The sequence below is a fragment of the Podarcis bocagei genome (assembly GCF_964188305.1).
Source record: "Podarcis bocagei genome assembly, chromosome: 8".
Classification (NCBI taxonomy): domain Eukaryota; kingdom Metazoa; phylum Chordata; class Lepidosauria; order Squamata; family Lacertidae; genus Podarcis; species Podarcis bocagei.
Window position 1 is genome coordinate 55,722,089 of NC_138133.1, and position 25,178 is coordinate 55,747,266.

Sequence of the window (25,178 nt, forward strand, 5' to 3'; positions counted from 1 at the left end):
TGTGTGTAGTGTTTACTTCAGGTGGCCACTTAAATATTTTATTTGTTTAGAACATTTACACTTCACATACTAATTGAAGTTATTGCAGTGGCTTACAAGATATCTGAATACAGTAAAACAAGTGAGTTATTAGGGATGGGCAAAGATGTACACACGTCCTCAAGGTCAAACTACATATGATATTGATCAGGGTGGTTCCCCTCAAGTGCAGGGTTTTTCTTGCAGAAGTGGCCAGCTGTCTGGATTTGAACCTGGGTGTGAGAGTTGGGTGGCTTTAGGCCTTTGTACCTTGTTGTGAACCCTATCTAGATCATCTCCCCATCACTCTTGGCTCTTGGTGTTTCTGCAGTAAAAATTATGTTTAGACGTGCAAGCAACATGATTAACATCATGTGTAGGTTGGCTCTCAGATGTTCCAGCTGATACTCTGCTTCCCATGACTGTTTATTACAATTTTTTTATATCCGTCCTTTCAGGGTACAAATCCTTCCAATCCCCTTTACATGTAACATTAAATTGCATTGAAAAAATCCACAATAAACAATACTGTAATAGCTTCTTTCCCACAGGACAGTTGGTGGTAGAAAGATGTGTGAATGTCTACTCAAGTGTCCCACAGGGTCCAGCAGGGCTTTCTCCCAGGAAGCTAAGTAGAGAATTGCAGCCACAATGTCAGGGGTAGGTCGGGGAGAAATTGGTCTTGTGGATCAGCAAGATACTAGTCTGTAACAGAGTGGGACATCTTCACCCAGGCTACTACTTCTGCTATGTCTTGCGGTTTCTGGCTCCAGATGGAAGAGACACTGGAAGCAAAGGTGTTGACAAGTTTCCCCCAGATGTTACAAACACTTATTACCACACATGCTTCAGCATTGTACATAGACCTGTATAGACAGCCCCCATTATGCTTTTTTCTTGCCTTAAAGGTATTGGGGGGCAGTGGCATATATACATGTGCAAATGCAAATGTGCAAATATATACATGTGCAAATGCACACGGCTGGATAGCTGGGGCCAGTAACAATTCCCAGAAGAATTTTACTGAAATTTTATTGAAGTTACTCTTAAACTTATTAAATAATTAGATTATCACATACATAAATTCTGGTCTCTTCACATTTTCAAACTTCCACTTCTCCTGTTACTGATAGTTTTTCTTATTTGTGTATGCACTATGACCTGATTCTGTTTCTGAGCCCAATTTAAAGTTCAAGTTAAAGCTCTAAACAGCTTGGGACCCAGAGAATCTTTGAAATTACTCTCCCAAAGATTACCCAAACCTCTTTGGAAGCCTGCTGTGGGTGCTGCTGCTGAATAAAGTGAGACAGGTAACTTAACTACCTGGGAGAACCTTCCCAGAGAGGCTTGTCTCATACCAGCTTTGTGATCTTTCTGTTCACCCAGGCCTGTTAAATAGTTTAGGTCAGGGTAGCCAACATGGTGCCCTGTAGATGTTGTTCAACTACAACCCTAATCAGACCCAGGCAGTGTGGACAATGGTCAGGGTTGGTAGGAATTGCAGTCAACACATCTGGAGAGCACCACATTGCTTACTCCAATTTAGGTAATCTTGGACCCCATATTTTAAATTTGATTTTAATTTTAATTTTGGGGGTTCGGCAAGATATGGGTTCTTGTATTTACGCAGCCTTCTACCACTTTTAATATTTTTAAAAACATGTATTTTGTAAGCTGTCTAGAGAATGGTATGCTAGGGGGTATAGTAAATAAATTCTTTAGTTTCTTGATCCATGTTCTCATACTTATCAGTTGAGCTCCGCATTTGTTTAGACTCTGTTCAGTATGCAGTTCCAGAGGTTAGCTTTCAGAGAGAGATGAAAGTCAGGAGGCAATACTTGGCTCTTATTTGCAAGACTTTAAAGAAAATCTACAAGCCATGATGTATAAACTTAAAGAGGACAAAGATAAAGGAAAAAATATTCATTATTGGATTCAAACACTGCATGTTGATTCTTTGTGATTCTATATATTGAACTGTCTGGCTGGACTGAGAACTGGGGATAAAGCATAAGGTTGGGTCTTGCCAGTGTGGTGTAGTGGTTAAGAGCGGTAGTCTCGTAATCTGGTGAACCGGGTTCGCTTCCCCGCTCCTCCACATGCATCTTCTGGATGACCTTGGGCCAGTCACACTTCTCTGAAGTCTCTCAGCCCCACTCACCTCACAGAGTGTTTTTTTGTGGGGGAGGAAGGGAAAGGAGAATGTTAGCTGCTTTGAGACTCCTGAAGGGGAGTGATAAAGCGGGATATCAAATCCAAACTTTTCTTCTTCTCTTCCTGAATAGTTGCTGAATGGCTTTGCTCAGTATCACCACACAGCCTATAGAGAATGTTATTCATAGGTCATAGGTTTGAAGAGTATTGTACGTAAATATACAAACAATGCCCAACTCGATAATGCTGATTACACTGGAAATCCCACCCCAGGAGTGCCACTAGATCCTGCATTTGCTTTTCTTATAGAAAACAATGTATGCTTACCTCGTTCCAAAATCTTTTGTTGTCATCTGTTAGCTTTTAAACTGGTGATGGTTTTGTAATATCTGATTATAGATTGTGCTGGATTGTATTTGTTTGGTTTTCATAATTTGTTACCTATTTTTGACCTGTGTTTTAAAGAGATGTAGGTAAGAAATATCAAGTTTAGGTTAGTATTTCCAGCAGATACAAGTCAACAACCTCTGAAAGCTCTCAAGTGGGTTTTGAAGACAACAGTCATCTCCTGTTCTTAATCACTCTCCTCTAGAGGTTCCACTTTGCTTATAGGTCTATCACTTTCTGTTATCCACAAATCTGTCTTTTTAAAGCCATCTAAGCTGTGCTTCTGAATACCATAAAACTCAGCATTTATATAGCACTTTGAATGTTATAAAGTGCTTCATAAACATTATTCAGTAATCCTTGCAGTATCTCTGTAAGAGAGGTCACTATAACTATACAAGTGAGACATGTAATAAAATGTTGCTTTGTATTCCCACCCTAGGAAAACTCTTGCTCTAGTCAGGCTGGAGCCCTTTGGTGCTGTTCAGGGCTTTTGGGGTGGAGGTGGGGAAAGGGAAAAGGACCCACACTTCTAGGCCTTCCCCAGCTGTCCTTTGTAATGCTTGATAGCTCAGGTTTGGGGCTAACTGCCAGTCCCAAACCTGAGCATTCACCCTCTCCCTCCCTCCTCCATTTCCCTAGAAGCTAGAGGTCCACTTCCTTCCTTTATCTGAGATCCCAGGAGAACCGCCAAGCAGTCTGCTCAGTCTTCCTCTTTCACATCAGTGTCCAAACGAGCATCTGGAATGACATTTATTTCCAGTTGGGCTGGGCAATGTTTGCTTTCCAACATCGTAATATATCACCAGCTAAACCTCGCTGATATAGTATGATGTCAGAAAGAAGGAAAGAAGGTGGGGAGGAAGAAAGCAGTTGCTGGCCATACAGATAATCGGCTTCACCCTGCACAGCTTCTGCCGCTTCCTGGTGAGGCCAGGTGGGCGGCGCTACCCTAGGCAGAGTGCATCAGCTGGGGCACCACATGGCATGGCACGGCACCTCATGCAAACGTGGAGCCCCGGAGCACTGCCAGCATCCCCAGAGCTGCCAGTCACAGCTCACCCTGTCAATAGCCTCTTGCTGCGCAAGCTGCGGCTCCTGGGAGCCACCATTCTGCTCAGCAGTGGGGGCACTAACAAAACATGTTCTGCTCAGGCTCTGTTCTGCTCAGCGAGCAGTGCAAGAAGGAAGGGAGGAGGCAGCCCACCAGCTCTCATGTCGCCAGAAAAATAAGTGAAGACGCTGGCTGTAAGGCAGGCAAGCCCCATTCGCATCTCAGCCTACCGAGGTTGGTGGCTGGGCTGCGGAGGAAGGGAGTGGGTGAGCAACAGGTGGCCTGAGTGAAGTGTCAGGAGTGAGCGGGAATTCGTGATTGCCTTCTCCAGAATTCTGAAATCTCTCACAATTTCAACTTTAAACTGGTTTCAGGCAATATTTATATCCCCCGGCTTTAATTTCCGGTTTGTCGGTTCTTTTTAGTGGGTATTTCTTTAAATGGAGGGTTTTCCTTATCTGTGGGTTTATCTGTTTTATGCTGTGTTGTTAATGGCTTCCTTAGGCCTAGGTGGTGTTGAGGTGATAAAACCGGCAACTAAATTGTACCTCTTCAGGTTGTGGGCTGGAATTTATTTATTTAGGAAAGTTATTCTCTCGTTCTAGTTATTCTATCATTCAACATTGGACTCCAAGTCAGGTTGCAAGTGTATAAATATAATATATCATAACACACAAGAGGCGCACATAAAGCCAGTACTCAAATCAGTTAAAAATCATAAAACTAGCAAATGCCATGGATCAGCTTTCAACTGATGTCCTAGGGATAACACTGTTTCCAGCAGCCATGTTTGTGAGAGAAGGACAATCCCCTTTAGGACCACCACCTCTGAGAGAGACTGTTCTCATATCACCACATAATACACCAGCTCTGATGTAAGAGGTTGCATTGAGTAAATAAAGTTAAAGCTTTGAAGCTGCAAAGCTTGCCCAATATTGCACTTGCAGTTGTTACCCATTCATTGCTACTAATGAGCCTATGATAAAGAAAAGTTCCTCAAGGTAAAGTCCACAGCACTGAATTTTTCACCTCAGTCAGTATTGTACCATTAATTTCAGAAGGTATTTTTTAAAAAATACGCAATTAGCTTTTTATTTGCTTGCTTGTTCTTTTTTTAAAAAAAACAACAACTTGTAAGATGTAGTACAAATCAAGTTGGAAATCTTGATGACATCTAGGCGTTCAGTGAAACTTGATTACTTGTTTTAAACATTTCTACATTGGTTACTCGTAATTACCCCCATTTTTGCCAGGGAGTTCAGAAATTACGTTCTTCATTTAAAAAATTGTTTGCAGAATAAACTAGTCTGATTCCTGGGTGCCGTCTTCCCTGTCACCATAAGCATATTGGCTGTATATGTCTTCTATGACCGTAACAATTCTTTATTAAATAATCAAATAATCTGGTACTAATCAGGAAGTTTCCAGTTCGAATTTCACTACTGCCATGAACTTGCTAGGTAGCTTTGGGCAAGCCATATGTTCTCAGCCTTGGTTACCTTGTCTGCAATATGGCAGATAATACTGACTTAGCTTTACAGGGTTGTTGTAAGGATTATGTCTATGGTAATACAAGTAAACACTTGAAAGCAGTAGCTGGTATCCAGTGTCCTCCGTATGCTAGCACAAGATCTATTGCATTAGTGGGTGGTTGAGGTTTAACAGAGGAATCCAGTGCAGCACTTGCACTAGTGGAAACTTGCCGTGCAACAGATTGTGCAGTCCATTGTGCCACAGAGTTACCAACAACTTCTTTATGCATTCTGGTGTGCATCAGTGTTCTGCTGGTGCAACCTTTTCACCAGCAGAGCCAATGTATTCATAGAATCTTTGAGTTGGAAGGGACCCAAGGGTCATCTAGTCCAACCCCCTGCAATGCAGGAATCTCAGCTAAAGCATCCATGACAGATGGCCACCCAACCTCTGCTTAAAAACCACTGAGGAGGAAGGAGAGTCCACCACCTCTTGTGGGAGTCTGTTCCACTGCCGAACAGCTCTTACTGTCAGAAAGTTTTTCCATATGTTTAATCATAATCTCCTTTCTTCTAACTTGAATATTGTTTGGTGACTTAACTTAGTGCTTCATTGGATACAAATGTTAAGAATTAAGCCTGAATGTTGCATTAATACAGAACTCAATATCCTGTTTGCAACTTCATTGCGTATCGAGTGTGCCTTATAATTTATTTAAATATGTAGTTAGTTAACTGAGCAACAGGATTTTGTGACTACTAGAAGAAATTAACCTTAAGAGCTAGGCATATAACTGACTTAGCTTATTGTAGTTCTTGCTGCTGCTTGCTCACTCATCTGATTACTCTGCTCAGGGGAATAAGGTTAAGGACATGCTGTTGGTAAGTAGAGCATTTTCAGGGTTTTAGTTCAGCAGATGGGCTGTTTGGCTATATTCATACATTTGACTGCCTGCTGTGGCAGCTGCCTCAGCTGCCTGTTGTGTTCTTTTGTTCTGTTCTATCCAGGAATGGAACACAAGGAAGTGTAGTGAATGGATTAATTTAAGGTTACTGTTTCCTGGCTTTCTAGTTTCTTATCATAATCAAGCTTCATATGAGTTTTTTTTAATGAAATATTAAAAGCTCAGGATTTGTAAAGGCTTCATTTAGAATTGCAGAAAGCTGTAGTGTGTTTAAATACAACTTGTTTTTACTTTCAACCTGATTTTTAAAAATTCTTTCTCTTCTTTTTTTTTAGGACTCGTAACACGAATTTGCCTGACACTCTGTGGTCCAAAAGAATTAAGGAAATATGGAATGACATGAAGGCGATTAGTTGAGGATTAAAGGCTTTGAAGACAAACACCTCAGTGAGGTGAAGCACGAACTAGTATTCTAGTTGTGGCTGTGAGACGCTGCGTGCTGGAACAAAGATGGCAGATCCAGGAATGATGAGCCTGTTTGGAGAAGATGGGAATATTTTCAGTGAAGGACTGGAGGGCTTGGGTGAATGTGGATACCCCGAAAATGCAGTAAACGCTATGGGGCAACAAATGCCTATTGATCAAGGATTTGCCTCATTGCAATCACCCCTTCACCATCCTCCTAACAGTCAAAATCAAGCAAAGTTGACCCACTTTGATCATTATAATCAGTATGAACAGCAGAAAATGCATCTGATGGATCAGCCCAACAGAATGATGAGTAATGCCCCAGGGAATGGTATAGCATCTCCTCACTCACAGTATCATAATCCTCCAGTTCCTCACGGTGGGAGTACCGGTAGCCAAATGGGTGTCTATCCTGGTATGCAGAATGAAAGGCATGCACAACCCTTTGTAGATGGTAGTTCTATGTGGGGGCCAAGGGCAGTTCAAGTGCCAGACCAGATAAGAGCACCATACCAGCAGCAACAACCACCACCCACTCAGCCGCCGCCACCAGCACCATCAGGACCACCTGGACAGGGACATCCTCAGCACATGCAGCCAATGGGAAATTATATGGCTCGTGGTGACTTTTCAATGCAACAGCATGGTCAGCCACAACAGCAGAGGATAAACCAGTTTTCTCAAAGCCAGGAAGGTCTTAATCAGGGAAATCCTTTCATTGCCACCTCAGGACCTGGCCACATGTCTCATGTGCCCCAACAGAATCCAAGCATGGGCCCTTCTTTACGACATTCAGTGCAGCAATTTCATCACCACCCTCCCACTGCTCTCCATGGAGAATCAGTAGCCCATGGTCCCAGATTCTCCCCTAACCCTCCTCAGCAGGGTGCTGTTAGGCCACAAACACTTAATTTTAGTTCTCGGGGCCAGACAGTACCTTCACCTACTATAAACAACTCAGGGCAGTATTCTCGTTATCCTTACAGTAACCTTAATCAGGGATTAGTAAACAATACAGGGATGAATCAGAATTTAGGCCTTACAAATAACACTCCAATGAATCAGTCTGTACCTAGGTACCCAAATGCCGTAGGGTTTCCATCTAACAGTGGTCAAGGACTAATGCACCAGCAGCCCCTTCACCCTAGTGGCTCACTTAACCAAATGAACACACAAACTATGCACCCTTCACAGCCTCAGGGAACCTATGCTTCTCCACCTCCCATGTCACCCATGAAAGCAATGAGTAATCCAGCAGGTACACCTCCACCACAGGTTAGGCCTGGTAGTGCTGGAATACCAATGGAAGTTGGCAGTTATCCAAATATGCCCCATCCTCAGCCATCTCACCAGCCGCCTGGTGCCATGGGAATTGGACAGAGGAGTATGGGCCCTCGGAATATACAACAGAATCGGCCGTTCATGGGCATGTCTTCAGCCCCACGGGAAATGGGGGGCCACATGAGACCAAATGGCTGTCCAGGTGTTGGCCTTGCTGATCCACAAGCAATACAAGAACGATTAATATCTGGCCAGCAGCATCCCAGTCAGTCATCTTTTCAGCAGCAGATGCCAACCTGTCCTCCCATGCCACCTCACCCAGGCATTCACCACCAGTCTTCACCACCACCACATCCTCACCATCAGCCTTGGGCGCAGCTTCACCAGTCACCGCAGAACACACCACAAAAAGTGCCTGTCCTTCAGGTAGGTAACATGCTATTGAAAGTGTAATTATCTTCAGGTATTTTTATTTTAAGCAGTTTTCTATTGATCCTTTTCTATATTTATGGATATATGGCTATCCTGTTTTGCTTGTGGTAACTAAATTAGATAGCTATCATCTCCAGATGACTTCACTCTCTCTGTTAGTTGATTTGTTAGTGTTTTTAAGAATCAGTTCTTTTTTTATTTTCTTAAAGATGATTTTATGCTGCACTCTATCCTGGTATCAGTAATGATGGAGAGTGGGATATAAATAATTTTAAATAAATAAAATTAATGTATTCACTGAAATGCTTTGGTTCTAAATAGAATCTTTCGAACCATCTTTGGGGCTAATTGCTTCATGTTTAAAAATGTATCTTAAATTGGGGCCCTGTAATTAAATATAATTATATTTTTCTGGAAACCAAGGAAAAGTCAAGGTGAAGGAATAGTTAGATGTTCCCCTGGAAATAAGTTTACAATACAATTGGAGAACAATAGATCTGGTATTTCCTGTTGACTGCATGTTAATTTTAGTGTAAGAGAGATGGCAAGACCAGGTCTCAGGTTTGGGAAAAAGGTTTGTCTTGGATTAGAGAAATGATTTATTTGTTTGCTCCCTCTTTCTTCCAGTAATAGCAAAGGTTTAACACTCTGACCGTATTTTTCTCACTGTTAATAATGAAGTAGAAACAAAACTGAGCAAACTGTCATTTTACCCTTCTGTCTGGAATGGATATGAAAGGACATTAGTGCTTGCTTAAAATAAAATTGCTGTGGTCAGAATCTGGGCTGTCAGTGGAGTTTTTGTTTAATCTCATATATAGAAAACACACAAAAGAAGGGGCAATATGATAAACCAATTTTACCCCCTTCATATTCTAAAAGCTGCACTGTAGTCATTATTACTTGTCTGACTTTTGCTTTGTTTGTGATACAATAAGGAATAAAAAAGTTTCTCTTACAGACATGTATGCCATCTTTTGGGATTTTCAAGAGTAGCAAACCTTTCCTGCTTGTGAGATTAATAATTGAAAAAGTTCCGAACAGTTTGTGCTCTCACCACCCAGACTGTAAAATGTCTTAGGTGCTTTGAACTTTTTCTTGGTAGGATAGTTTTTTTCTTTTCTTGCTGTATTACTGAGGACTAATGTGCTGAAAAGTTCAGTTTATTGCAGTTTTAATCAACAAAGACAGCTATATTCAGAACCGATTTTCACAAAAATGGCCAAAGATGTATTAAATGCAAAGTCTCATGAGAATAACACTTTCTACTATAGATGGAAACTTTTATGTAGCTGCAGAAACTTGTCTTTTGAAATCAAGATAGAAGGTCATTGACCTTTGTATGAATTGAAATGAATGACCTGTGGACATGAAAGATACGGTGTGTGTTTTGTATAAATGGAATGGAAATATTTTTAGTAAGCTTCTGCTGAAGGACCACCAATTTGTTTTATTCCAATTATAGTTTTCAGACTTAGAGACCAAATTGTCGATTAATTCTATACATTGGGTTAACAAACCACTCATTTTACAAGTTAAATATAGCAATTTCATCCATCAGTTGACTGTCTAGTTTGTTCAAATGTGCCACCAGACATTGTGAAATATGTAGAGGTTGGTGGATTTGAAACATGCCCCCCCCCCGGCATTTGATGGCCTTGGCAGATAAATTCTGTATCAGCGTGGGCTAGGGACTACATAAAACTGCTCACACCACACCCTTTAATTCACTGTGGTCTTTTGGTGGTGGTGGTCAGCATGCCAGACATCTTGCTATCATTTTATCCCGTTTCCAACTGAGGTCAGCAATGCATTCATCAGTGAAAGACCTATAACGGTGATAAATCACATATCGTCATACAAAACTGCCAGGCACATTTCCATTGCTTTTGAGTTCTTTTGCTGTGAAAGAGAAATAAAAGCCAGGTTTCATTCCACCATGTTGCAAAATTTCTAAGCAGGCACATAGGATTGTGTGGATTCATTGATAAAATAAATATAATATTAACTGTTGTAAATGCAAATTATAGAGTTTAATTTCTGTAATGAAGACATTCATAAAAATGTGAATTGAAAAATTTCCCTTTTCACAGATTATTCAAATTTTCATTGGAAAAAAATCAGTTTGCACAGGATGGGGAACCTCTGGCTCTTTGGATGCTATGGGATTCTTAACTTCTACCAGTTTCAACCAGCATGGCCGGGGTCTGGGATGGTGGGAGTTTTAGTTAGATGACTTTTAGAGGACTACTATAGAGATAAATAGGTACCGCTCTGGCAGGAAGGTAAATGGTGTTTCCGTGCGCTGCTCTGGTTCATCAGAAGCAGTTTAGTCATACTGGCCACATGACCCGGAAGCTGTACGCCAGCTCCCTCGGCCAATAAAACAAGATGAGCGCCCGCAACCCCAGAGTCGTCTGTGACTGGACCTAACGGTCAGGGGTCCCTTTACCTTTACTATAGAGTGATCTAATTTTGCATGCTTATTTTACTTGTATTTAGTAAACAAAAGCTGCCAAGCTTTGAAGCTGCCAAGCTTGCCCAGTATTGTATTTGAAATTGGTATTTGTTCATTAATGATAGGTGACTTCAGTTACCCTCACATGGGCTGGCTACACATGTGTTCCAATCACAACAAAAATGTAAACATTTCTGGATTCTCGTAAGGGATTATGCTCTGAAACAGTTGGCCATGGAACTGGTCAGGGGGCTGGTGACCCTGAATTTAATCTTAAGTGGTGCCCAGGATGTAGCGTGAGGTGTAGTGTTAAAAAGGAAGGTGAAAGGCAAAGTCAAAAGGGTCAAATTTCCCAAATGCTCAGGAGTTGTTTAAAACCACAATATTAGAAGTTCAGCTAGAATCTATACTGTAGATAAAGAAAGATAACCACCAGGGCCAAGAGGATGCCAGCGTGGTCAACCGTGTGTCTGCTTCAAGTAACACTTAGCTGAATAGTAGGGCTGGCAATAACTGGTTTTCAACATCGCAATATATCACCAACTAAACATAGGAATATACTAATATATCACAATGTCTGAAATAAGGATGTAGCTATGTAGAGGCATTGCCTGGCTTCACGGTTTTTCCAGCATCATTATTTTTGCGTAGTGCATATGTGCTTGTGCGCCTGTGCACACACACACCATGTCTTGCAGGTTTACCTTGTGGGATTCAGTACACCATACTCACATTGGCCATAACGGCTTCCTCAACATCCAGCAAGGTTTAAGTGTCCTCTGCCTCAACTTTGATGCCTGAAGGGGCTCTCCAACAGTAACCTCACCTTACTATAGTAGTACAGTCGTGCCTTGGTTGTTGAACACCTTGGTACTCAGACGTTTTGGCTCCCAAACGCTGCAAACCCAGAAGTGCGTGTTTCGGTTTGCGAACTTTTTTCGGTTCGGTTTGCGAACATTGGCCTCTACATTCTTCAGTGAGAAGATAAGTAATGGAGGATACACTTCTTTGAAATTTAGCTTTCCATTCATTACCTAACTTTCTGTGCAATATGCAGGCAAAGGGAAGTATGAAGTATGTTTTAGGAAATGTTCTCAGTTCATGTGGGGTGATGGCAAGCTACAACAGGTTAGGTCAGAACTCTGCATGAAATGAGTGCAGCCACACCCCAAAATCATCTGCATCGCTGTTGTGCAGGGTTCTTTGACAGGCAAGTTGATGTGAAAAGGCAGAAAGCTTGAGCACTGCTGCCTTAAAACTAGTGCATAATTGGCATCTTGTCTTTCCTGTGATTTCTCTTTGACACCTTTCAAAACTATACTGCAGCAGTATTTAGCTAATTTAGAAGTTTCAGTCTTTCTGCTCGCAATTGGTACTTCTAATTTTAAGATGTATTTTAAGATGTGTCACCTATTCACCAATGTTTGAGAAAAGATGAGAGTAAAATAAGCTTGTTTGCTTTGATATTGATGTACTCCAGATTTTCTGTGCAACCATTAAAGTCTAAGTGCTACTTTAAAAAGGTCAAAGGACTACTGTAGGTTAGAACTGAGTTGCAATAAAGTATAGAGAGCTGTTAGCTCACCCCTTCAACATATCTTCTTTCCAGATAAATCATCCCATTCAACAATCTCAGTACAGTGGTACCCTGGGTTAAGAACTTAATTCATTCTGGAGGTCCGTTCTTAACGTGAAACTGTTCTTAACCTGAGGTACCACTTTAGCTAATGGGGCCTCCCGCTGCTGCCTCCACGCCACTGCTGCCTCCGCGCCACTGCTGCGCGATTTCTGTTCTCATCCTGAAGCAAAGTTCTTAACCCGAGGTACTATTTCTGCGTTAGCAGAGTCTGCAACCTGAAGCATCTGTAACCCGAGGTAGCACTGTAGTTTCACAGCATTTTATACTGTTAAAGATGCTTGATCTGAATATTTAACTGATAATCTAGTGTCTTCCTGGCATTTGACCAGTGGGATATCATAACTATTTTTAGGTTTTTGTTTTCGTTGTGAACGACCTCTTTTTATAATAGCCATCATAAATGATTTCTCTGTTTCAAATTATTCAAATGTAAAATATGTAGTTTGTTAGTTATATTAAAAACTAGGCAGACATTGGTCGTCGTCCCCCCACTTGCATTATTCTGTGTTTTATGTTTGTATTCCTCTCCCCCTTTCCCTATTTTAGAGAGGAATCACCAGTGTCACTCATGCACTGTCTGGTTATGATCTGATGGTTTAAAGTTGCAGCAATACAGAAGGAAGTGGCTCAGAACTCCTGCATGGTTGAATGTTAGGGCAGTGAAAGCTCTCACCTGCTTCACAGCAATTCATTTAGAGGTCAGCATGGTAGCAAGAAAAAAATGGTAATTAGACCTTTTCAGTTAATAGAGGCTGTACTATAGACTGGCTTTCTGTGGAATGTGACTTCTAAAATCTGCTTCTGCTGAACAGCTGGTATTGAAAGGGACCAGAGATGTGGAAGGCTGTCAACCCATCCACCAACTGGAGGTTTCCAACCCATGTTGGAACATGGACAGTATGTGAATGTCCCTCCCATCCCCGTTTGCTATTTTACTGGTTCATCAGCTTATACTTCATAGTTTCTAATATGCACACAGTACCAATGTTTGTTTGCTAACATCAGGCCATCTTGTATGTTTTGAAGTGCAAGTTTCAGTGTGTTCATTCTATGTTGCTTGTCACCTTATCAACAGAAAGGGAAATCTGTTCCTTCTCACCACCTAGATTCAAATTCTGTCATTCACATGTTTTTGGCACTTACTCTTGCTTAAAGAGAGGCTTACAAACCATCTTAACAACAGATTTGGCGTGATTGTAGCCTTCCTTCTTTACTTTTGCCTGTCTTGTACTCTGCCCAGAGGGAAATGCTTCTGTATTTTCCCTGCAGCTTCAGTGGTTGCATCTATCTTTACAAAGAAGATGTAAAGGCAGCTGCTGCTGGAGTGAATGACAAACTGGTTCCTTGGAAAAAATAGTCACCATCATAGAGAACTGGGCAGATTTATTGTGGGAGGGAGCACAGAAGTGGCTGGATGAGCTGGGAAAAGGTTACAGTTAACTCAGTGCACGATTTGACTTAGTGACCCTTCCATTGCAATCCTAAGTAGGAGTTGGAGGTGTGTGAAGTGGCAAATCTACTGACACTTCCAAAATCCTGGTGACTTGGGTCTGGCCAGAAAGCTTTGGGAGTGGCAAACTTGTTTTCCTCACCTGCATGTTATTTGTTTGTTTGTTTTTGTGGGGAAAGCTCCATTCTGTTGTGGTGGAGGCTCTGATCCTTGGGACTCTTTAGAGAATATTGGGGCTTTTGATCAGCTGATCCAAGGCTACATCTGTCTCCTCTCCTTCATGCTCATGAAATGCCCTGTTTGGGGGCCCAATTTCCATTGGAAACCCTTCTGGCAGCAGAGTCAAGCCCCCAGTGTTCTGTGGGTGCAGTGGGTTCACAGTGATGGAGATGGCCCCTCAGCAATGCATTTTTCCACTGGTGGGGTTCACTTCTGAACAAGCATAACCCCCCCTTGAGCCAGCTGATTCCTCTGTTCTTTTGAATTCAAATGGTGTATTAAATATGTAACCAAGCTTATTTCTACCTGTCTCTTGCTTCCTTGTTCAGGAACAATAGATTATTTGAGGTTGCACCATTGCAACGGCAATCAAATATAAGATGTATAAGTAGTGAATATATATTCCAGACTACTGTTAATAAAAAACAGAATGGAAACAGTTGTGGACTCACTCAATATTCTTTTTAAATCCTCCCTTCTACAAATATAATACTTTGTTTTTATTTTACAAAAAATTATATAATATGCAACCTTAAAACTTTAATCTGGAGATATTTTAGCTAGATTAACATGAATATAAACAGTTCCTTTTCCTTGCCCTCAATTTCTTTTACAAAGAACTAAATAAATTGCTCTTTATAAGGGGCTGGAGTTTCCAAATTGGGTACCGAAATTGTTAAAAAGAAGATGGTTGTGTTGAGTAAGTAACTTTTGTTTAACTAGTTAGAAGCATTCTATCACATCTTGTGTCTCAGCTCGAAAAAAGTATCCTGTGCTTTTGAATTATCTATTCACAAGGCTGGCTGAAACTAGTTTGCCCAATTAGCATAAAAATAAGTCTGCAACAGCAAGCTGATCTGGTAGGCGGCAGCATCATCACCTAGGAGGTTTCTGGGTTTGAATGTGCTTGAAAACCTGACCTGGATTTCTTGCACTGGAATAGTTACAATTCTCAGTTAGATTCCAAAATCCTGGCTCCAGATAACTGTGCCTCCTTGTAATTATGAATATTACAAATTTATGTAGGTATTTAAAAGTTATAGGGTATTTATGGCCATAATGAATTGCATGCCAGCTTCGGTTACTTACTTTTAACATGTGCTTACTTGGCACAGGATGTGCATCTCCTGTACTGTTGCTCAACAAAGATACATCACATATCAGCTTCCGTCCTTAACAAATGACCTGTAGGTTCCCAATGCCCCTTTTCACAAAGCAAGAGACTTTATAGAGTGATGTGGGCTGAAGGGGAGGTTGTGTTCTGGTGAGGCATATTCTGGTGGTTAGAGAATGAACTATTAAATCATCAGTGAACTTACCATTCTGCCCTTAGATAAGTCATTCTTTCAGCCTCCCCCTCCCCCTTCTGCAATACAGAGACAGTACTGACCTTGGGGGGAACTGTTAATAAAATTGCATTTTAAACACTTTACCAGCACTTGGGAAACATTGGTAGTATTATATCATTTCTTCTTTCTCCTCCCACCTGAGAGGAAGGTGCATATTCATAGAGATCTGCTGACTTCTGCATAATGAGAACATCACAGTGGTTGTAATGTATATGGGACCTTGGATGACTGTAGGATTGCTTATACTTGCAGATTAACTGCAACATTACTTTTTCTGGGCCAAGATTTTGGTTCTCATTAGCCCAAGCTCCCAAAATATTGGTGGCAACATGCAGATCTGTATAAAGTGGAAATGATACCTCTTCATTGTTTTGTAGGTTGTAATAGCATAGGAAAATAAATATTAGCACATACAACTGCATCATGTACTATGGTAACTACTGTAGATTTTTGATAAATGGGGAGTTTGAATTGCAGCTAACCTGTCAGAAGAGCACTTATGCTAAAATTGTAGGTTTTGGAAGGCCTGTAGTTTCTTGTCTGAATAATGCTGGTACCATGTGTGGGAAATGTGTGGCTCTCCAGGTGCTGCTGGACTCCAAATCCCATCAGTCCCAGCTAGCATGGCATGTGGTCAGGAATGATGGAAGTTGGAATCCAGCACCATTTGGAGGGCCATAGGTTGCCCATCCCTGCTTTAAATGGTTGTAATTTCTATTTTTATCAATTATGCATTCCTAGAGAATTCCTACAGGAAATGGAATCCTACATTCAAACCTCTGCAGTTGCATACAGAAAAAGAGTTTTTGAAACAATAGTAAAGTATACCAGCAAATCTCTGCCTTAATTTATATTTCAGTAGCAAACTTTTATGTAATGTTTACAGATTTTTGATCTTTCTTCACATTTGGTCTCTGCACATTTGATACAAGCAGCTGATACATTTAGTTTAATGACCACACTTCTTCAAAAGGATCCCAGAGTCGCATACAGCAACTAAAACAATACATACAATAAAACCATATCAATATTAATAAAAACATTAATTAAATCCATTAATTAAAAACAACAAACTATAGGAATATATCTAACTTTGAACCATATATGAGACTCCCAAAACTTGAGTGAATATATTCAGAATTCATTTTCATCATTTGTTCTCATGGACAGCAGATAAATTAGTTTCTTTACATTCCTGCTGAATATGCATTTGTATTGATAACTCATATAGATTAATATGTCAGGTAAAAAGGTGTGGTTTAAATATTTTGTATAAAAGAATGCTGTTGTGCAGCGGTTAAAACTGCTCATTGAGGTATTTATGCAAGGTCGTCTTTCTGGCACAGTCATGTAGAAGTTTTTGGCCTATAAATGTTGTTGACCTACAATTCCTGTCAGTCCTGACCATTGGCCGTACTGGTTTGGGTAATGGAAGATGCAGTTTAGCAACATCTGGATAGCCAAAAGTCCCCTACTCCTGCTATAGCACATCTGGCACATCCACAATCATGGTGCGGTATCTATGACATTCAGCACTCTAAGTTGCTTTTTCAAACATGCATGTGAACTCTCAAGATGGAATAATAGTGTCCTCTCTATTCAGTTTTATAAATTGGATTGTATGCCAGGGATATCATGAAACAAATTTTTCTAAAATACAGTAGTAATGGAGCATCCATAGATTGTGATAAAGACTTTGAAAGAACTTAGTTCCTTTCTACAGACGTAGTAGAGACTTCCCTGCATTAGCTGTTCTTAACATATTCAGAGAAAAACAGGTGGTGTGTATGTACATATTATTTGCCTGAACTTCCTGTGACAAAAATTTGCTTGATGGCATATTTATTTATCTGAATGTTCTTTTTGTTGCCTTTTGCCATCCACACAACACAATTGACAACTTTTGGAGAAACATATGTGCAGATAAACAAAAATTTAATTGACATACTTTCCGGTGTAGTGAACAGCCCTCAGACACAAATAAAGGAGCGTTTATGGATCAGATCCTTTGACCATTCTGACCATGCTCATTCAAAAAGATTACTTCCGACCCTAGTTGGAGAAACTTCACTCCAGGGAGAGGTTTAAGGGGACGGCACACATGTGAACTCCTTGATTGTCCCCAATACCTTAACTATATTGTTGAGAAGGCATTTGTTCCAACTTGATATACAGCATACACAGCCACTTGGGTAATAATCCTTCCCAAATCACTTCTCATTGAGAAATGAATTATGACTTTAATGATAGTAAGTGTTCTGGGAAAAATTGCATAATGCAAAAGAGACACCAGAGCTGATACGCTAAAGTAAGGCTTAGAGGGAAAGGATGGTATTGTTACTTGGGAGCAAATGTAGAAAGTGACATAGTAAGTAATTTCCTTTGTGTTTGTTTGTGTGTTGCTGATGGGTACATAAAATAAAATTAAAAAGAACGTTGAGATAAAACGCCAAAAATGTTTTTCAATGCATTTAGTGCTTCCTTCTGGCTTGTATTTTAGATCTGTGTATCACTTGAACTTTAGCTGTTTAAATTACCCGTGAACAGTTTCCAACATTCTGTTTATCCCTCCTAGTCCCATTTTCTCTCTCTTCCAGATGGCCTTGCATCCGCTTGCAGTTCTGGTACCCCATATTTTTTGGCCCTGTTAGATAGTGATAATGCTGTAGTTCTCCTTGCATGGGAGATCAGATCTGATCTGAAGTGGTTTGTTTAATTTTGAAAGAAATATTCGTGTGTACCAGCCAATTGTTGCTAAACACTCTGGGCTGTTTATAAATAGACCTTATGCTTCTGGATATAAAAATATTTACCATTAAAGCTGGCATCATTTTCATTTGTGCAAACTGTCGTCTGTGTATTCCCAATAGCTATTGTTCATAACTTAGGGTCATGAGATAATGCAAAATCTAGTTGCTAGAAATAGAAAAAAATAAAGGTTCATCTTTCTTTCAAGTTACTTCTCTTTGCAGGAAATGAAATGCCTCTTACTTTGAGCTCTCAGTTGTGTAGGAGTGTAAAATACTTTCTTTGATGAAATTTTTCAAACACAATTCTTTAAACAATTTTTTTATACATTATTTGGCAAATAATAGATGCATTTTACAGAGGAGTCATAGAGTGCATAATTTGAGGTGTGATCTTGGAGCTGGGATTGTAATACATAGAATTCGTAAAGCATTTGGGATATCTAGAGTGCCTTCATATAGGATTTCTTAAAACAACTTCATATGGCTGGTCTGGAGTATTATTTCTGCATTGCAGATAGGGATCTGAGAGAAGACCAACTTTCCTAAATGCAAGGGTAGCCAACAGGGCACCCTCTAGAAATTGCAGAATCAAAGGTCCCATCATCCCTTACCATTGACCATGTTGGCTGGGACTGATGGGAGTTGTAGTCTAGCAAACATTTGGAGGGCCCCATGTGGTGATACCCCTGAATGTATGTGGAGTGATTGAGCTAGACACTTCCTGTTCACTGCTTGTACTATTGACACATTCTACACTAGCCAATGTCTTGCTGTGAGACATCATCTTAACTTCTTTGTGCCAGCAAAAGGAAAGAACATCATGGGGGATGAGATTGTTTATGGTTTTACAAAAATGAAACAGGCAGGTCTGGTTAATTTGTGGTTGATTTAAATTTATTTTGAAACCTCTGTACAGCTGTAATTCTAGCTCAAATGGGAGAGCCTGTGGTAAAGCAGTTGAAAGTCTGTGGTTTTAAATTAATTTTCAGATGTTTAGAAATCCAGATTTCATGGGCATCTGCCTTCCTTTAAGTTTAAAGCTAAATGAGGGTTCTAAGCATGTGGGGAGCAGCAGGAAAGTTGGAATGCTGGCTGGGGAGGGGACAGAGGAACCGACTCAGTCTCATCTATGCATGGACAGATCAGCCTATTGCTGCATGTCCCTGCATCTGAAATCATTTCTGGGTGGATTTTAAAACGTGTTTTTTTTTTAAGTCATAAAAACTATACCCCCCTCATTCTCCCCCGTCCCCAGCACAAAATTAGACTGGTCCATAGGTTGCTTATTCCTTCCTTATATAAAGTTAAGAAGACTCTCAGCTGAAGCACAGTATCAAGGAAAATATTTGTTTAACGTCAGCTGAGTCTGTTTGAAAAATGGCTTGGATACTGAGAAAATAATAGAATCGTGGAGTTGGAAGGGATTCAAGGGTTATCTAGCCCAACTCCCTGCAATGAACTCATCCCACCTCCTTTATTTCATTTTTTTTTACTTGTGATTTTGAAGGGAGTTCTTATTTCCACTCTTTCAACTCCACCTGCCCCCCAAAACCACACCAGTTTGCATACAAATTTTCTTAATAAATGAAAGCTTACAGAGGAAAAGTTGACCTTGCATTCTACAAACATAGCAGAAGCAAAAGACCCAAAGAGGTTTTCCCATTAATTTTATGATTCTTAATTCATTCATGCTTTGGCAGTATTTTGATAGCCACATTTTTCTTTGCTTTGTGTGTAACAGTGCTTATTGTTACAAGTTATATTTTCAAAGTTTGTTCTGAGTCCTATGGGGTAACTAATCCTATTGTCTTGATAACTTTTTAAAATTTTGTGCTGTCGACACTTCAGATTTCTCATCAGCTGATGCTTGTAGTCATTATCTTCACAGAACTCTAGCCCTCTACCCAATGGTTGCCATCAATTTGATTTGAACTGATTTTATAATGAATTGATTTTAGAATGCTGTATTATTTTACTGTTGTTAGCCGCTCTGAGCCCGCCTTTGGTTGGGGAGGGCGGGATATAAATAAAATTTTATTATTATTTATTATTATCTTTCAGTGGTCATATCTATCTATCTATCTATCTATCTATCTATCTATCTATCTATATTACTCAGTCAATATATTTAGCCTTCCCAAACAAGACAGGTTTTTTTATTATTGCAATACGGTGATTTCTTCAACTTTATAATTCTATTCTTTGATGCAAATCCACAAATTGCTCTCATTTGTTGTAGTGGTATTTGACTCTGGCTTTGATCTTCATTCTTATCATCTACTCCAGATTTTCAAAGATGCCATCCATATTAGGTTTCAGAATAAGTCTGTATTACATGGTCCTAGCAGTTTATATGTATAAGTATAATTAATATTAGAAGTACTACAAGGCTCCTTGTGCTAGTGGAAGTTTGTTTCCTGGCTTTTAAAATACGAGGTTCCAGTTGAAGCTGTTGAAAGCCATTAGGAATCTTTTTGGGTGTTTAAAATGCTGTTGCTTTAAAACTGTTCTCTAATAATAATCCTAGGGCTCATCTATAGAACTAGTCTATTTAGAATCTCTCAAGTTGCCTTGAAACCATACCTATCATAGTGTAATAAAAAGCAGAAATATGGACTTGAGAGAGCCAGCAGTTTTTGCAAAAATTCCATATCCTATTATGAGTTTTTAATCTATTAAATAATGTATTGCTTTATGATAAATTGACTAAAGTATTTTCAAGATGTGATATTTTATTATAATCATTAAATATATTTCTTACCCACCCTGCACCATGAGGTTCCAGGGCGGGTTACAACAATTTAAGGTAAAGGTAAAGGTACCCCTGCCTGTACGGGCCAGTCGTGTCCGACTCTGGGGTTGTGTGCTCATCTCGCTCTAGAGGCCGTGAGCCGGCGCCGTCCGAAGACACTTCTGGGTCACGTGGCCAGCGTGACGAAGCTGCAGCTGGCGAGCCAGCACCAGCGCCGCACACGGAAATGCCGTTTACCTTCCCGCTAGAAAGCGGTCCCTATTTATCTACTTGCACTTTAAGAGTGCTTTCGAACTGCTAGGTGGGCAGGAGCTGGGACCGAACGACGGGAGCTCACCCCGCCACGGGGATTCGAACCGCCGACCATGCGATCGGCAAGTCCTAGGCGCTGAGGTTTTACCCACAGCGTCACCCGTGTCCCAACAATTTAGAAATACAGTATTAAAATCAGTCAAAACAAATCAGTAAAGAGAACAGGGCAGATCCTCTAAAAGCCTCTCATGTGCCAAAGGCCATGATAGAGAAGTGTGTCTTCAGCATACCATGAAAACGACAGTCCGAAAGTGTCAGAGGGAGGGAATTCCATGTCTTAGAGGTTGCTACACAGAATGCCACCTCCAGGACCACCTTTCTTTGAATTGAGAGCGTTGAAACTACCTCAGACCCCTTTGCCCAATCTTAAGACCCAAGAGGGCCTGTAGCAGTGTTAGAAACTGGGATAGAAAAGCTAGGAGCCAAATGGCTCCTGGGACGTAGGTTGTGGGCACCAAAACAGAATGTCTAGTCTCCATTTGGGGGGATCAGTAGCACTTTTTATTTATTATTTTGATAAGCATGAACTAATGCACAATTCACATAAGTGACACATTGTTAACCATATTTTTAGCAGAAATTGGTAATACATGTTTAATTTGGTGTTTACAATAAAAATCGGTATTATACTTCAGTTTTCAAAACACTTTTAGAGTGGTGCCTTGGGTTAAAAACTTAATTCATTCTGGAGGTCCGTTCTTAACCTGAAACTGTTCTTAACTCAAGGTACCACTTTAGCTAATGGGGCCGCCACATCGCTGCCACGTGATTTCTGTTCTCATCCTGAAGCAAAGTTCTTAACCCGAGGTACTGTTTCTGGGTTAGCGGAGTCTGTAACCTGAAGCATCTGTAACCTGAGGTACCACTGTACTCTTTATTGTTAAACTCCTTAACATATTCTTTATCCAGAGCATATACTTCAAGGCTTCAAAGCACATACATTTCAGCAATCCATGAGTGTCCGCCAGCCACAAAAAATGGCACCCAGACTTTTTGAGGCGCTCGCAAATGGAAAATCTTCAGGCGCAAAATGAGCCTGGCACCTTGCTAATTTTGAACCCTAGGGAAAGAGGTAGCCTCTCACATCTTTGAAACTACTTTAACCTGATAAAGCAGGCATATTTCTAGTAACTGAACAAATAAAGAAACTGGGCAAATAAATAAAGCATTTAAAATCACTAAAATTAACAGTAATAGAGATTAAAACATGCCAACATCTGTGTCTGGATATATAGATTATAGTAATGATTTAGCTTGAAACTTCTTTGCATGCATCTTAAAAAACAAAAACTTATCTAGAAGTTGTTTCCAGTTTTTACTGTGTTCTAAATAGATAAACCTTGCCTTTCAAGTAAAGTGCTTGGGCTGCAGTCTTGCTTGTAATTACATATGCAACTGATTTAAGCCGAGGTAACAGGGAATGCTGTGAAAGTACACGATGCAGTTCTAATGCTGAAGGTAAGCAAGTATGGTTCTGAAGCTGCCCAGACTAGCAACTACAGTGTGATTTCAGCTTTACATGGTTGAAGGCCAGCCAGTTGAAATCGAACAAATTAAATGCACAGAAGGTGGAGAAGTAAAATGCTCTTATTGTGCAGGGTTTCCCCAGCGCAGAATAAGCTCTTAAACTCTCCATCTTGCTTACTGGGCTCTCAGAGACTCTTGCACGGACCCTTGGAGGTTCTTGCAGGAACTTGGATGTGGCCTCATGATATCGCGCAAGAGCCTCCCATAGCATAGCTGTCAACTTTTCCCTTTTCTTGTGAGGAATCCTATTCGGAATAAGGGAATTTCCCTTTAAAAATGGGAAACATTGACAGCTATGTCCCAGAGGCTTGTAAGCAAGACAGAGAGCTTAAAACCACTCTGCCTAGGGGGGAGGAGGGGAGAGAGCAAGACCTGTTTGGTGTGCTAGCTCTGGAAGGTAATATTGCTCACCCAGGGGTGGTTCCAAGGAAGTGGTTGGACTATACGTGTTCCTGCATATACACATAGTCCACAGAAGATAACCCCCACTCAAGATGCCGCTGAACAGCAGGGTATAAGCTTAATAATACACATGTAATTTAGCACAAGACTTCAGCTTATATTAGTCTGGGTGAACACTCAGATTTGAGCATGGTGATATCGGTTACAGTGGTACCTCAGGTTACATACGCTTCAGGTTACAGACTTCGCTAACCCAGAAATAGTACCTCAGGTTAAGAACTTTGCTTCAAGATGAGAACAGAAATCAGGCTCTGGCGGCGCGGCAGCAGCAGGAGGCCCCATTAGCTAAAGTGGTGCTTCAGGTTAAGAACAGTTTCAGGTTAAGTACGGACCTTCGGAACGAATTAAGTACTTAACCTGAGGTACCACTGTATATATGAACAATGCTTAACCGAAGATGTACCTAAGCTTTATCAAAATGTTCAATCAATTTATGCTTATCTGCCATACTCCTTCCTTTGAAAATAATGGTTCCGCTTGCAAAGCGTCCTTTAAAAAATAAATATAAAATAGCATCCATCTTTTAATAAGCTTCAGAATAGATACTTCTTTAGTTGCACTTGTTACCTCACTTAATGACATTACTTTGGTCATATAAAGAGAGAGACTATTTTCCAGCAGTGTTTGAAATACTACTAATCCCCCCCCCCCGGTCTCCCTTAACCTCCATTTGAGTTTAGGGCTATAATGGAACCCATTATAGGTAAAAGGTCTATGACTTAGTCATTGAGCCTCTCAAATCTTGCAGCTTTAAAAATTGCTGCTATTAAAACTTTACTAGTATTGATGTTAAATTCATTCATGTTAACATACTGTATTACCTTTGCTATCACCGGTTCAATTTCTGTGTTTTTCTTCTGTAAATTGGTATCCTTGATTTAATATCAAATCTACTTATATGCAACAAAATCTTAACACTGGAACCGCTCCTTGAATTAGATTTTCATTCTTAATCTGGTGGAAGAATTATATTGAACATAGTATTTGGCCACACTTAAGAGATCTTACTTGGATTTCAGAGTCTGACCATCTCAATACATAACTATCAATGTTATTGAAGTGCTAGGAACCTCAGCTTATTTCTCCTATTGTAATACTTACCTTTTAAAAAACCCCACTAATCTTATTCTGTATTTATTGTTGAGATACCAGAAATGGACATTGCAAGCATAGCTTGAAGCGGAAAAAATGGAAGTGAGGAAATTCAAAGTGAAGGTTAAATTTCAAATGTTGAAATCTGCTTTGTTCTTCTGCCTCTTTCCAGTAGACTACAGCTTCACATTAATTAATCATGTTGCAGTGAATAAACAAGGTATAGTGTCTGCAGAATAGTCGTGGAATTGAGAACATCTAAAGAACTCCTAGCTGCCCTTCACATATGTTGTGATTTTATTTCTAAAGAATAGAACTATAATCCTATTTGCACTTACCTGGGAGTAAGACAAATTAATACTTCTTACTCCAATGTCTAAACACAGCAAGACTTACTTCTAAGTAAATATGCAAAGACCTCACCTTTCAAAATTAACGATTTACAATTTTAGAATTCTGTTGCAACTTATATCATTTTCTTAATAGATAAAACAGCTGTTTGTTACATGCTTTCAGTTATTTAACGATTTCTCCCTCCTCTTCCTCCCTCCTACTTAATGATACACATAGCCAGTAGCTTCAGTCTTCCCTCCATTGACTTATATTTAGCAAGGACATTATTGCTAGCCCAACAGTGTACAGCATAAATGTGGCGAGATACCAGCCTACTGTTTCCCACTGACTGTAGAGTAAGCTTTTGGTAGTAAATGTGACCCGTAGGAATGTTGTAAGTTGTAAATTTATCCATATGAATAGCATGGATTTCATATCATCCAACTTTCTGCAGGTGAAAATATGGACATTCATCACCCCCCCAAAAAACCCCTGATCCTCCCCAACCCCCCATTTTTACTGTGCACCGCTCTACTCCCCATTTCTTCCCACACAGGGCGATCCTGTACCTGCCCCTAGAGGCAGCCTCTCTTCCTCCTCGCCCACTCTGTTTGAGTATGCAGGATTACAACTTCAACTGAAGTTCCTCATACTTTTATTATTG

At 40.3% G+C, this 25,178-nt stretch overlaps 1 protein-coding gene across 7 annotated transcripts in view; it reads left to right on the plus strand.

The window, feature by feature from the left end:
• Window positions 1-25,178, plus strand: part of CHD7 (chromodomain helicase DNA binding protein 7) — a 140,240-nt gene that overhangs the window by 28,995 nt on the left and 86,067 nt on the right. For all 7 annotated transcript variants that reach the window (XM_081204243.1, XM_081204249.1, XM_081204248.1 and 4 more), the window contains one exon: window positions 6,326-8,165. In XM_081204243.1, the coding sequence (XP_081060369.1) occupies window positions 6,501-8,165 (1,665 nt within the window). In that variant the 5' untranslated portion in view covers window positions 6,326-6,500. The remainder of the gene's footprint in view (window positions 1-6,325; window positions 8,166-25,178) is intronic.